Below are 14,340 nucleotides of genomic sequence, written 5' to 3'. Positions count from 1 at the left end.
ATACATGTGCCATCACACTTGTCCATGTGATGTTACAGAAGCCATTCCTGTGATTAAGAAAAAAGAGAAAACCATCCAAATGTGGAAATAAAACAGACAGAAGGCTGTATGGAGTGCTTTTCCCACCACATGGTAGAGTTCTCAGTATGGCACTGTGTAGTCCCCAAGGGGTCAAAGTCAAATCTGGTTTCTTTCCAGCACTAAGATCCTTGTTCCCTTTGTCTCTTGTAGTGCACAGTGGAGCTTTCTAGAGTCCTGTGACTTGTGATGTCACAGCAGACAAACTACAGATACCTGTAGAGCACCCAGTAGACTCCTGGGTACCCACTATTGCCTCCACTGGACACAGACAGGCACAGGCAGATGGATGCCACAAAGCAACTTTTCAAAAAGAAAACTGGTTTTAGGGAAAATTCATAGTTTTTATAAAAACATCCTGTTAATATAAATGGGCTTAAAATATTATTTAAAAAATAAATTAGCTGCGTGTAATTGCCCACATATTTGATCCCAGTACTCAGGAGGCAGGTGAATATCTGTGAATTCAGGGCCAACCTGATCTACATAGCAAGTTCCAGGCCAGACAGGGCTACATAGTGAGATCCTGTCTCAAAACAATTAATTAATTAGCCCTAGCACTTGACAGGCAGAGGCAGGTAGATATCTGTGAGATCAAGGCCAGCCTGGTCTACATAGAGAGTTCCAACCCAGCTGTGGCTACAGATAGATACTGTCTCAAAAAGACCAAAGAGAAAAAAAATCAAAGTAGACCTGTAAGCAGAGGAGGGGAGGGTGCTAATCAGTTAATTAAAGCCAAGTGTGGTGGCCCACTGGTGTAATCCCAACACTCAGAAGACTAAGCGGGGGATTGTGAATTGAAGGTTAGCCTGAGCTACATAGAAAAGTCCTGTCTCAAAAGTAAATTAATAATTTTTAATATTAAATGAGTCAATAAATATCTTTTCAATATCTCAGTTTCAATGTAAACAAGAGCTATTTGGAGGTCCTCAGCAACTTCTTATTTATGTATATATTTATTTATCTTTCATGTGCATGTGTTTTGTCTGTATGTATGTAAGTACACCTGTGTCATGCAATGCATCCAGAAGCCAGAAAGGGCATCAGATTCCCTAGAACTGAAGTGGAGGACAGACGTTAGCTGCTGTGTGGGTACTGGGAATCAAACCTGCAAGAGCAGTCAGGGCTCTTAACTTCTGAGCCATTTTGCCAGTCCTTTAAATATTTTTGTTGTTGTTTTAAGACAGGGTCTCTCTGTAGCCCCAGGTGGCCTGGAACTCCAAGGCTGGCCTTAATCTCACAGAGATCAGCCTGCCTCTGCCTCCCAAGTGCTGGGATTTAAGGTGTGTGCCACCAGCACTCAGCAACTTCTAATGGTGTCAAAGGAGATAAACTGAGGGGCATCACTCTAGGTCAGGCAGAGAAGGGACAGCTAGAAATGTCACAGGTTTTTTTGAACTAAGAGGCGAAATTGGGGCTGCTATGTGGAAACTTTTAGAACCACAAAGAAAACACATTTGCACAAGACATTTTCCTGTCATTAAAAAAGATGTGAAAATTGTTGTTAGCTCATAGACCCTCCAAAGCTGGCTGGTGCAGAGCCCAAGTGGACTGCCTCACCCATCTGTCCCTGAGCCGAATTCAGTGAGTCCCTACAGGATTCAGGGAGTGAGGGATGGCAAAGACTCACTGTGACTTCTGGGGACAGGCTCTCAAGGGCTGCAGGCTAACCCTTAAGAGACTGCTAAGCTGCAAATGATGTGGGTTCACAGGAAAGTCCACCCCAAGCTTTACTGTCTGGTAGGACAGCAGCTACTTTACATCTGGCTGGGCAGTATCTTTGAGTAATGCTTTTCCACCAATGATAGAGGGATGAATGGATTGATGCATAGGCAGTAAAAGAAGATGGATGGATGGATAGATAATAGGTAGATGAGAAATGATTGATAGATAGATAGATGATAGATAGATAGATAGATAGATAGATAGACAGACAGATAGATAGATAGATAGATAGATAGATAGATAGATAGATAGATGTCACAGTACAGATACATGGATTAGATATAGATGATAGAAACATAGACAAATGATACATAGATACACAGATACATAGATAGGTGATATATAGATACACATATATGTATAGATAATAAGACAGATGGAAAATAGGTGGATGATAACTACATAGATTATATAGATATGGATGGTAGATGATGATGATGATGATGATAGCTAGATAGCTAGATATAGTTAGAGAGCTAGACAGCTAGATGATTGATAGTAGATAGATTAGATAGATAGATAGATAGATAGATAGATAGATAGATAGATAGATAGATAGATAGATAGATAGATAGATAGATAGATAGATAGATAGATAGATAGATAGATAGATAGATAGATAGATAGATAGATAGATAGATAGATAGATAGATAGATAGATAGATAGATATAGTTAGACAATCTTGATTTCTTAATATAGTAGGATCCTTTGTTAATGAAGTACGTGTATTTGGCCCCAGCTCAGCATACCTGTATGAGAATCATGGCTTTAACTTTTTGAAAATTGCTTTGACAGCAGCACCACCCATGAAGGAAGGAAGCATCTAGCCAGAAGGATAGGAGGAAAGGTCAGAAACGGAATTTTAATTGCTTCTTCCCTGAGAGGAGTTGGGACACTCACCCCTACTTTGGCTCTGGGTAGGAACTCCAGCTAATGCAGGAGAGAAATCTGAGCACTGGGGCTTGTGCTCTGAGCCCTATATTAGAAAGAACCAGTTCACAGAATACAAGGCACACAGTGCAGCAGGGTGATCAGCAAGAAGCCAGTGGGGCCTGCGAGAGAAAAGCGAGGTGACTGCAGCAGTGGGGCAGCAGCCAGAGAGGGAGGGAGGGCGAGTTAACCTAGCTATAGCTGTGGAGGGATGGGAAGGGAAGGGTGGAGGGAATGCTTTTGAATGTACCAGAGCTGTTCCTCCCAAAGACCACGTTTAAATCCAGAGTGACAAGGGACCAAATGTGGGTTGGCAAGACTATTTTCCGCCTTCAGCAGAAAAAATGGCTAGTGGGCAGGTTGAATTCAGTGACAGAGAGCAAAAGTAGTTTCATATGACCAAACTGCTGCTCCCCAGCAGGGGCAGACACACAACCATGTAAGCACACCACTTGTCCCACCCCACATCCTTCAGACTGCTCAGAACCCTCACCCAGTTCCCATGACGCCTCATATCCTAGGCTTTGCTCAGATTCCTCACCTAGCCCCTGTGATACCCTCCACATCCCTGGGTCTTGCTTGGAGCCCTTACCTGGCCCTTGTTTCCTGCCCCAACAATGAAAGCTACAGGACCAGACTAGAAAACCCCCAACTCAAAAGGAAAAGCAAGGAAAGCAAACAGCAGCGTACCCAGCGTGGAGTTCAGAACGACTATGTCTCTCACACTGGCTTCTGTCGAAAGGAAATGAACAAACAAATAAACAAGGACAAAAACAAAGTAAAATACAATAAAAATTAAAAGGGGGAAGAAGACCTCCATGTCACCCGCCCCCACCCTCTATCCCAGCTCCAAGATCACAAGGGGCCACCTGAGCATCCCAGCCCCAGGGTTGGCCTCCCCCAGCCCTGCCGGTCCAGCACCACCAGAATTCCCTCCTAGCACTGACCCAGGATCACCAGGCTTCCAGGGTCCACCTCGTACTCAGCTTTGTAGGGAGCCACAGTCGAGCTGTTGGACAGCAACTCCTCTGCCAGCAACTCACGCACCATCTCAGGGCTCAGCGTTGGGCGCCGGTTCTCCGGGATTTCAAGGATGAACCAGAAGAAGCAGGTGAGGGGTCCCTCCCTATGCAGACAGAAGAGAGGGGACCTGCAATCCCGTCCTGTCCAGTCTGCCACTCAAGGAAAACCACTGAGGCTCAAGCCCTCTGAACTTCTAAGTTCCCAACACTGCTTTTCAGAAGCCAGGGAGCTGATCTACCTGTTCCCACACACAAGAGGAGAAACTGAGTCACTGGAGGACAATCGCCTACCATAGACCATTTGGTAAATGGCAGAACCAGATATGACTAGCAAAGCCTGGTCCTGGGTCATGTGCTTTCCAATGCACCTCCCTCCTGGACCCACCTACTTTGTACCAGGCCATTAGGCTGCCCCAGTCACTACATGGTGTGAACCCTGCCACAACACACCACCATTCTGTAGGCAATAGCTCAAGAAAGGTAGACCACACACAGGAAGTTGAGCTCCTCCTCTGTGCCTGTTTCCCTATGTTCTTTATTTATCTTGGTGTTTTGGGAAAGGGTCTCGCTAGGGCATTGTGTCAGAAGCCTACAGGACCCCTCCTGTCCCTGGACCTGAGGCTCTCCCTAGGGCCCATTTGGTTGGGACAACTCACCCAAAGGAGTAGATGGCGCTGGAGTTGTAATAAGCACCTAGGCGGGTGCTGGCAATGAGCTCCCTGAGCTGTGAGGAGGGAAGACAAGGCTGGTCACCCCCACGGGGGCAGGAGCACAGACTTCCCCCGCCTCTTTCCACCTCTAGTTCTTTGCCCAACCTGGCCAGATACAAGAACTCTGGGTGGGGGCTTGCTTCTGTCATAGGTACAAGGTCAAGCCAGGCACCCCCACCATCACAGTTCCTTTGCCCCTTGCCATACCCTACCCCATACACACACACACACACACACACACACACACACACACACACACACTGCAAAGCCCCACTCAGTTCTGGGGTCCCCTCTCTTCCTCCTGATGACCTAATAGGCAGCTCACTCTGACTGGGAGCTATCTGTTAGTGAGCAGGGAACAGCTGAGGGTAATGGAGGCTCCATCGGCAGCCGATCCCTGGGACACAGTGTGAAAAGCCTCAGAGTTGTCCCTACAGAGAAATACTGGGTGCATAATATTCAGGGCTCTAGGTCTCATGGCCTAGGGGTGCTGCCAGTACTCCCCCCCGCCGCCGACCTCTACTTCCTAGGCAGCAGTCCTGTGCCTGGCCGAGAGTGGGAAGGGCTGGCAGCCCACTGTCCCCAGTGCAGTGACTAGTGCACTGTAAAGAAGGGGCAGGACCCCAGGACCCCAGCAGTGTGAACTGCACAGCTCCAACTTCCCTAAAATCATGCTCCACTCCTGGCAAGAGGCACAATCATCATCTTTTTCTAGTGTGTTGGGCCCTGTGCACGATCCTGCCCTTTCCAGCAGTACCTCTTCCTGTGGTCCCTGACTGATAGGTGGATGCTACAAGGCACGCATCCTTGCCCTCTCACCCGTTTCCTCTTCCCAGCCTCTCATCCCTCCCTACCATCTTCTGGGCTTTGGTGGTTTCGCTGCGGAAGGCACTGGACTCACGGCGGGCCAGGTCTTGGGAGAAGTGGCGGTTTAGTACCCGGAGGCTGCCAGAGTACACCTGACTAACCGTCACCTCTGCCTTATATCCTGTATGGAAAGGAATAGAGGGTCACCAAGAAAACGCACTAGAAAGCCTCTTGCCTCTGTACCTCCTCTTGCCACCCCAACCCTGGCATGTCCCTGGTGTCTTGTGCTTCCGAGCCAGCACTGTTACCAACATCTCTCTGCAACTCCCCCCTACCATGTTAAACAGGAATCCCCAATACACACAAAGCCCCACTGTGAGGGGTATACTAGGAGAGGGGTAAATGGAGAAATGGACATGGACACCAGCAGGGGGTGAGGGGACGGAGGGAATAGTGGAATCTGTGCTCAGCACACATGGGATCTGAGGGGACTCCTTGGACAGATAGGAAGAGCAGGACAGGGATGAATGCAGCCCAAGGGGAGACCGGGGATGGACATGCAAATTTAGGAGTCATCAGGAATAAAGGACATTGGCGACTTAAGGGCACAGGATGAGATCAAAGTGAGTACAGACAGAAGGGAGAAGCTTTCTCTGCAGGGAGCACAGAGATGGGCACATGGACACAAGTACGAAGCTGAAAAGAGTCAGGGAAGATGGCTCTTCCTGACTGGATTTGGCACTAGCCTGGCCAAAATATGATGACGATGGACCAGGACTCAGCAATGACCTTCACAAAGGCTGCAGGAGCTGTGGGGAGGGTGGAGTCCAGCTCCAGAGAGCACAGGGGAATAGGGTATGCACTGGAGGTCCCTTGTACTGCATACCATCTTCAGAAGTTTGTAGCAGTGACAGCAGAGGCTGGGAGAGGGACATGGAGGACAGAAGAGGTCCCATTGTGTGGCAAGGTGGGTGGGACAGGAGTCTGATTTTAGACAGCTCTTGAGGAAAGGTGGGCTAGAGCAGGCAGTGGGAGGCTGGTGTGTACTGTCTGGGGGCCTCTTTTCTGAAGGCTTTTCTCAGGGAGCAGGAGGCAAGGGGAGCCAAGTGGGCTGGAGCTGTGGGAAGAAAGAACTTCCAACTGAGTGAGCAAGGGAGAAGGGCCCAGCTGCCGAACACCATGGGGCAGCAAGGGAGCCAGGCACCTCCTTCACTGGTTCACATTGTCCTTGCCCAGCCATCTGCCCTTCACTTGGGGCTGGCCATCGTCCCTCCAAGATGGGCAGGGCCTGCCTCTTACCCATCTTCTAGCCATTCAAACAGCTCCCCAGGGGCCTCCTCCACCCTCAATCCTTGGGGTTAGGTGGCATATTCTGGCAGGTCTAGAGCACTTATCCTACCTGCCCCTCTGGATCTTCAGGCCTAGGCAGAACCCTCCTGAGCCATGGGAGGATGGGTTAGAAAGATGACTGGCAGGTGAGTGCCTGGCTCTCCAGCCCTGAAGACTAATTACCTGATAGCCTAATGATGCCTCCCTCCAGCCTGTGCTATTTGGGGCATTGGCTTCCTGCCAGTGGTGAAAGGCACGCAGTGGCTATTCCCAGCCTGTGTTGCTCAGCTCTGAGCGGAATCTGTGAGTCACTATGAGACATGGTGATCGCACATGGAGATCTTCACTATATCATCCTCCTGTTCCCTCTGAGCTAGCATAGACAGATCTGTCTCTCTAGTGCTGCTCCAAGCAGATGGACCTGTTCATAGGCTGAAACTTTACTGGGGGATGCAACCAGTAAGACTTCTATCCAACATGTGTGGACTATTTAATGAGATGCCTCAATCATTCAAGTAAGCTGGGCTGTCCCTTCTGGAATTTCCTAACCCCTCGGCCTCCTCTGTAGTGACAGGTGTATTATGATTGTATTTGACACTATGGTGAAATCACAAGGACAAAGGCCATCTCCAGAGCCCAGCACAAATTCCTATACATAGGAGGTACTTGGGGATGGATGGATGGATGGATGGATGGATGGATGGATGGATGGTAGACAGGCGAATGAGCGGGTGGATGAAGGACGGATAGTTGGATAGTTGGATGGTAGGATGGTTAGATGGATGCATGGTTGGTAGGTGGGTAGAAGACGTATGCATAGATGAGTGGATGGATGATGGATGGATGGGTGAGTGGGTGGATAAAGGATGGATAGATGATGGATGACTGCATGTATGGGTAGAATATGAATGGATAGATGGGTGGAAGATGTGTAGATGGATAAGTGGATGGTGGGTGGATGGATGGGCGAATGCATGGGAGGATTATGGATGAATGGATGAATGAATGGATAGATGATGTTTGGATCGATAGACAGGTGAATAAGTCTTCTACACCATACGGAGAACATTTTCACAGGCACAGACTAATTTTGATCTACTTCTTACCATAATCAAGAGCTGGAGATGAGCCAGCTCCCACCTGAGCTGGGAGCATCATGTTATGAATGCAGTAGGTGACTCTGGGCCCAGAGCATGACCAGCTGCTCCTGGGGCTCCAGGGAACTGCTTGAGAGTCATATCAGAGACAAAGGACCAAATTCAGGGATAAAGAAGAGGCCCCCAAGGCTGGCTGCTCTCTAGTGGTCCTGTTCATTCTCCATGCTGAGCCCTGGAGACCCAGAGATGTGGTCCTTTCCCCAGAGGAGCACCTGGGGCTCAAGTGAGCAGAGGCACTAATTGGTACCAAGTCCCATGGGCGCCTCTGGGCCTCCCACAGCAGAGTAGGCTGGCTCTGAGCCTAACGCACAGCCCAGGAGGGCTACAGGTAAAGGATGACAACATTCATACACCTTGGTTTATTAAGGCCCAAGAACTGGATGCTACCCGGTTGAGGGAAACAGGAAGCAGACCTGAGCTATCAGACTTGGTAGAGGTTGAGCAGCAGCACGTCTTGAGGGATATGGGGAAAGGTGACTCGGGAGGTGGCACAAAGTCACATAAGGAGTGTGGCTGAGCACTGCAGGGCCCGGAATCCTGGTCCATCTTGCTGTGCACCCCACAGCCATGCCAGTCCTTCCCACAGCTACCCCAAGCACTTTCTAGGTACCACTCCAGTTGGACCCTCTCAATTACCTAGAAAATACCAGAGCATGACTCCAGCTGAAGCCAGCACAGCCAAGGCCAGGCACAGTGGTGTGAAGCGGAGGTAGTCCCGGGCTTTTCTCTTGCTGTTCTTGAACATCCCCTCCGGCTCTGCTTCCTCACCATCACCTCCATCACCCTGCCCACCAGCCTCCTGGGGGGTCTCAGCTGTGGGCATCCTGGTAGAACAGGGGAAATGGAAATATCTTTGTATCTGCAAAGGAGAGCCTTGCTGAGAACCAAAAAGTGAGGCCATGCCCCTACCCTTTGTATGGAAGGACAGGGACCCAGTCAGCAGTGACTGGCAAGGCTGCTCACAGGGAGCAGAGGTGGCCTGGAGGAGGTGCCCCAGAGGGCAAGTGGCAGGGCCCTGAGGTGGTGCCCACAAACAAATGGGAACCCATGGACACAGCCTTCCACAACTCCTGCTGTGGTATGTCTATGGGGCATGTTTTTCCTCCCTTCCTTCTGTCCTATTCAATGGCATTCCCATACAGCCAGTGCACCTAGCCCACTCACTAGATGCCCTGAACCAGTCCTGTGCTGGATGCAGACCTGTCTGCCAGCAAGCACTGGCCTTTGCTCTCCCCACACTCTCAAAATGCCCCGGAACTAAGGAAGGGCACAAAAGTTTATGTTCACTTAATGCTCTGGGGAGACATATCACCTCATTTAATTCACAGGTCACCCAGGTTGTGAACCAATATATTCTTCCTCAGCCCACTCTGCATGGGTGCTGCCCACATGCCTCTCGATGCTCTTCACCATTGGACAGATGAGAAGTGTGAGACCAGAGTATCCTGGGAACAGCTCAGGCCAGCTCTGCCTAGCATCATTTCCCCAGTGTGTTTGATCCCTGGGATCCACACACATTTTTTAAAAAGGGGGCAGGACAGAGAGGCTGAGCGTCCTGCTCAAGGTCACACAGCAACAGCTGAGTATCTGCCTCTCTGTTTTTCCCTTATTCTGCCCTTTCCTGTAAATGAGCTGGTAATCAACAAATTATGATCAAATAACAATGGGATGTCGCGATGCCTTCTGCGGCTCTACCTTAGAGGAAAAACAGATTAGTCAATGAGTGGTATTAAAGAAATTTATTTCTCATATGAAATTCCATCTGTACCTTATATAGCACACACACACACACACACACACACACACACACACACACACCTCTTTTAAAGAGGTAGGTCAGGGCTGGTGAGATGACTAGTGGTTAGGCATTTGCTGTACAAGCATGAGGACCCGAGTTTGGATCCCCAGAACCCACATTAAAACCAGATGTGATAGCCTCAGTGTTCCTATAGCAAGATAGGGGGCAGAGACAGGAAAATCCCCAGAAACTCCTGGCCAGCTAGCCTGGCATACACAGTGGTGAACAACAAGAAACTTTTGTCTGGAACAAGGTAGAAGGCTAAGACTAGTATTCAAGGGTTGTCTTCTGATCCACATACAAGTGTCACAGTACATGTGTACCTGTACACACACACACACACACACACACACACACACACACACACACACGGGCTAAAAAGATTATTTTAAACAGGTAGGGAGGGGACTGGAGAAATGGCTCAGTGGTTAAGAGCACTGACTGCTCTTGCAAAGGACCCAGGATCGATTTCCAGCACACACATGGCGGCCAACAACCATCATAACTTCATTTTCAGGGGATCTGATGGCCTCTTCTGACTTCCTCAGGCATTGCACGACACGACAGGTGCACCTACCTACATGAAAGCAATACACACATACACATAAAATAAAAATAATAAAATATTCTAAACAGGTAGGGCAGCTGGGCATGGTGGCACACACTTTTAATCCCAGCACTCAGGAGGCAAAGGTGGGCAGATCTCTGTGACTTCAAGGCTGGCCTGGTTTATATAGAGAGATCCAATCTAGCCAGAGCTACATAGTGAGACCCTGTCTCAGAAAATAAGATAAGACCTTGAGGCAGGAGGATTGCCTGTTCTAAGCCAGCCTGGGCTACATAGTAGGATCCTAGCTCAAAATAAACAAGTAAGCAAGCAAAAATGGGCTGGGCCTTTGGCCTTGTTCACTCTGGGAGCCCAGTGTGGGACTGTCCCACAAAGGAACAACGGGTGCTAGGACAGAGGGATGGGGCAGCCAGGTCTCCAAGCACAGTGCTCTCTCCTCACCTCACCACCTGTGGGAAGCAGGGCTTGAGCAAGTCAAAGCAGGAACAGATGCTGAGCTTGCCTCAGAGCCCTCAATTCGGTGACTGACTGCGTCACCCCATTTTGGTAGAGCACTCAATTAGAGCCGAACCCTATGCCGAGCACAGGGGCCTCATAGTGGATACCGATGCCCCACCCCCATTTTGTGCTACCCATGAGGATGGCCACATCACTCCTGTCTTTTACTATTAGACGTATTAGACGATGGTTAGCTCTCTGTCCTGAGTGTCCAGACCATCAGAAAAGCTGAAGCTCTTCATTCCTACTACCCCCAGTCCCAAACCCAACTTCTAATTTTTTTTTTTTGGACAAGGTCTTGCTATATAGTCCAGGCTGGCTTCGAGCTTTCCTGTCTCCATCTCCTGAGTGCTGGGATGATGGGTGTGTGCCACTCTACCTGACTCTCCCAAACCTTTCTTGGCATCTCCTCAGCTCAAACAAGCCACAGTCCCTCACCCCACCATCATCCAGGCCGTCTCATCTAACATTGCCAGACTGAAAAGCACTGTAATGGCCAGTCATGACCATTCTGGTCAGCGAATTCCCACACGACATCCAGGGTGATGCCATCGTCATGTGCTCAGCTCACAATCCACACATAGCTCCAGCCACCTAGAGCTGTCTTGAAGGGCCCTGCCCGTCTTCCTGTCCTCTTCCTCCCTCAGCTGCAGCCATACCTGTTCCTTGCTGGACTGACATCTATCTCCTCCTCTGTGGGGAACTTTTCTCTTCGATTTGCTTCATGGCCCAAACCTCTATGTCCTTCGAGTCTTGATGCAAATGTCACTTTTTCAGGATGGCCTTCCCTGCCCACTCCTTGCTTTACTGATTTTTTCTTCGTGGCATTTCTGGGACTTGCATTGTACCATAGGCCTGAAGCTTCTGTCTCTCCAATGGCTGCACAAGAGCGGATTTTTCCCCGTCACCACTATGCGCCTTGCTCCTGGGTGGAGCCTGATATGGAGTGGACCTTCAGTTGTTGTCCAATGAATGAATGTAAGATCCCAGCTCCTTCCCACCGAGCTCAAAGGTGTCCATGCACAAGGGGTTGACCCGCTTGCCGCCTCTTCTCTCCCCACCTCTTTCTTACTTCTTGATGTTGCTCTTCTCTTGGTTGTAAACCTCACCACGAGGGAACTAGTAAACTCTACGGATCAAGTGTCCTTAGCCAGTCCTGGGCAGGGCATTGGTTGGGTCCTAAGCCCTGTGAGTTCTCATCCAGCCAGCACCCCCCCAAACTTACCCTTCTTCTGCTCGTCTCCCTCCCAGCCCATCAGCTCTGATGTGACCACTTTATGCTCAGTTAAGATAGCACCTCCTCCTAGCAACTATCCCAGAGTGCCCTAGGCTTAGCAGCAGCCCCTGTCAGTGCAATTCACCAGTGGGTGTGCTCTCTGACCCCTGATATGGACCCTTTAGAAGGAGGGACAGTCTTCTCCCCTGATGGAGTGTCTGACCTGCTTCTTGTCCACCCACTGCAGGCTGAGTTCACTGGGGTGGGGCTACTAGGTACCTCAGGGGCAGTTCTACAGTGTGGGAGCTCCTACCCCAGCCTTGGATTGGGTTGTGATGTAAGCCACATTGAGGAGGGAGCCCAGAAGCCCTGTTCCGCCTCTAGCAGTCCTGACTTTTGTTTTAATGTCCCTTTGTAATGACTGGGGAAACTGAAGTACAGGGAGAGGAACTCTCCACCAGGTCTGAGCAGAAGGGCCAGAGCCAGGACTCTGACCCAGGAGCACAGGAGGTACGTGTTGGTGTCTGAAGGGAAGCCCTGCTGTGAGTCACTAAAGCTGGGGGGGCCTGAGCATAGGGTATGGGGAGGGGGCTGCTGGGAGCCTCTGCCACACACACAGACTCACTCACCTCTCCCTAGATATGTAAACTGAGGCATGCTAAGGAATGCATACCTACCTGTTCACAACACAAGCTTTCCACACACTGCACACATGCAAGCACTCACACATACACCAGCTCCAGTCTGTGAGTCGGGGGTCTTGTGTGTAGATCATGCATGAGTGCATTGTGGGGCTCTGGGTCTGTCTTGCAACCCAGAAAGCCTAGGGTGCATGGCTGAATGCGGAAGGAGGAATAAAGTGCAAGCTCCATAAACCGGGCCTTTCCCAGTCCCTGCCCACCCGGATCTCAGGCCACTCCTGGAAGCAGCCCCTCAGAGCCTGCACTTTATGTCCAGCTATGCTTGCTCCTCCCACATGTCCCCCTCTGCTGCTCTGTGTACCCAGCGGCCTCTTCTCTGGGTCACTCTGGTCAAGAAGGCCCTGCAGGCCCAGCCTTAGAGCAACATAGGTGGCTCAAGCTCCAGGAAACCAGGTTTAGCTCTCAGAAGGGACACTGTCACCAGGTCATTTGTAGGTCTGATCTCCCCATCCCAGAGGCCCCTGCTTACCTTCAGGAGTGGCAGGTGGGTGCTGGGCCTGCACAGCCTCCGGAGTCGCAGCCTCTGTTTATCTAGGCCAAGGTTTCCCCACCCCCAGCTGGCCAGACTAGGCTGGATCAATGGCTTGGAGCCATAGCTGGGGTGTCTGGCCCTTGTCCCCTGTGGCCTGTGGCCCTGAGCTCCATGGGCCTCCTGCTGGGTCCAGGGCAGTGCTGTGACTGACCACAGGTAAACAGGCAGGAGGCTGGCGGCAGGTAGTGCCCGCCCTTACCATGCTCCGCCCCACCCCATGGGCACCCAGGGGGCTGGCAGCCAGGTGCAGGAGACCTGAGCTCTCCCCCGGGGCCTGTTGCCTGGTGACATTCCTGCCTGGTTACAACCCCTGGTCCCCAAGAGCATGAGTGGGGGAAGATCTTGCAGAGGCCCATACAGGTGAGGATTGGGGGCTCACATCACTCTGTGTGCCTGACCAATAAGACCAGAGGAGACACTGGTTCATGAGAGAGAAGACCAGGTCCTCTGGAGCTAGAATAGGAGAAGTGTGGGGTGGGGGGCGGGTAGCCGACACCCTCTTCCACTGAGGTGGGAATTCTCTGAATCAATATCTTATTCCACAGAGCCCTGGTGCCCAAGGCAGTGGCCACTGGCCACATGTGACCCTCAAACATGAAATAGAGCCAGTATGAACCAAGAAAGGCTCACAGGTAAGACACACCAGGTTTCCCAGATCCAGTGCAGACAAAGTATCTCAATTATTTTGCTAATCATTTTTTTTTTTTTTTGGTCTTTTTGAGACAGGGTCTCCCTGTAGCTCCAGCTGTCCTGGAACTCACTATGTAGACCAGGCTGGCCTTGAACTCACAGAGATCCACCTGCCTCTGCCTCCCCAGTGCTGGGATTAAAGGTGTGCGCTACAACGCCTGACCCCGCTAACCATTTTTATATCGATTGCAGATTGAAACGGTAGGATGGCTGCTGTCTTGAGCCAGAGAAGATGTATGAAAATGAATTTCACTTGCCTTTATCGCATTTGAATGTACCTTCTAGGCAACTTAAGTCTCCTATTAGAATTCTATGGAACAATTCTTGGGTCTGACCCAAGAGTGTACCAAACCACGTGACATGGGCTGGAGGTTTCCTGCAGAATGTGCAAGTAATGGATTTGACCTTTATTCAGTGCAAGTCCTCAGCCAGAATGTTGTATATGCACCTGAAGCCCAGTGTGCTGTGGACATGTGAGTCCCAGTGTGTCAGTGTGTGTGTGTGTGTGTGTGTGTGTGTGTGTGTGTGTGTGTGTGTGTGTGTGTGTGTGTGTGAGACAGAGACTGAAAGAAAGATTT

General features: G+C 50.3%; 1 protein-coding gene across 2 annotated transcripts in view; it reads right to left on the bottom strand.

Annotated features, from left to right (window-relative positions):
• Tmprss6 (transmembrane serine protease 6) overlaps positions 1-13,204 on the bottom strand; it is a 34,791-nt gene extending 21,587 nt beyond the window's left edge. Inside the window, exons 1-7 of one of the 2 annotated variants that reach the window (XM_029555103.1) lie at positions 13,010-13,204; positions 11,283-11,502; positions 8,396-8,583; positions 5,321-5,454; positions 4,413-4,480; positions 3,682-3,860; positions 3,425-3,466 (exon numbers count right to left, since the gene is read on the bottom strand). In XM_029555103.1, the coding sequence (XP_029410963.1) occupies positions 3,425-3,466; positions 3,682-3,860; positions 4,413-4,480; positions 5,321-5,454; positions 8,396-8,582 (610 nt within the window). In that variant the 5' untranslated portion in view covers position 8,583; positions 11,283-11,502; positions 13,010-13,204. The remainder of the gene's footprint in view (positions 1-3,424; positions 3,467-3,681; positions 3,861-4,412; positions 4,481-5,320; positions 5,455-8,395; positions 8,584-11,282; positions 11,503-13,009) is intronic. The other variant, XM_008851321.3, reaches the window with a different exon arrangement.
• Between the last annotated feature and the right edge of the window lie 1,136 nt (positions 13,205-14,340).

Source organism: Nannospalax galili, unplaced genomic scaffold (assembly GCF_000622305.1).
Source record: "Nannospalax galili isolate Female #2095 unplaced genomic scaffold, S.galili_v1.0 scaffold445, whole genome shotgun sequence".
Taxonomy (NCBI): Eukaryota; Metazoa; Chordata; class Mammalia; order Rodentia; family Spalacidae; genus Nannospalax; species Nannospalax galili.
This window is presented reverse-complemented; position numbering and strand designations above follow the sequence as displayed.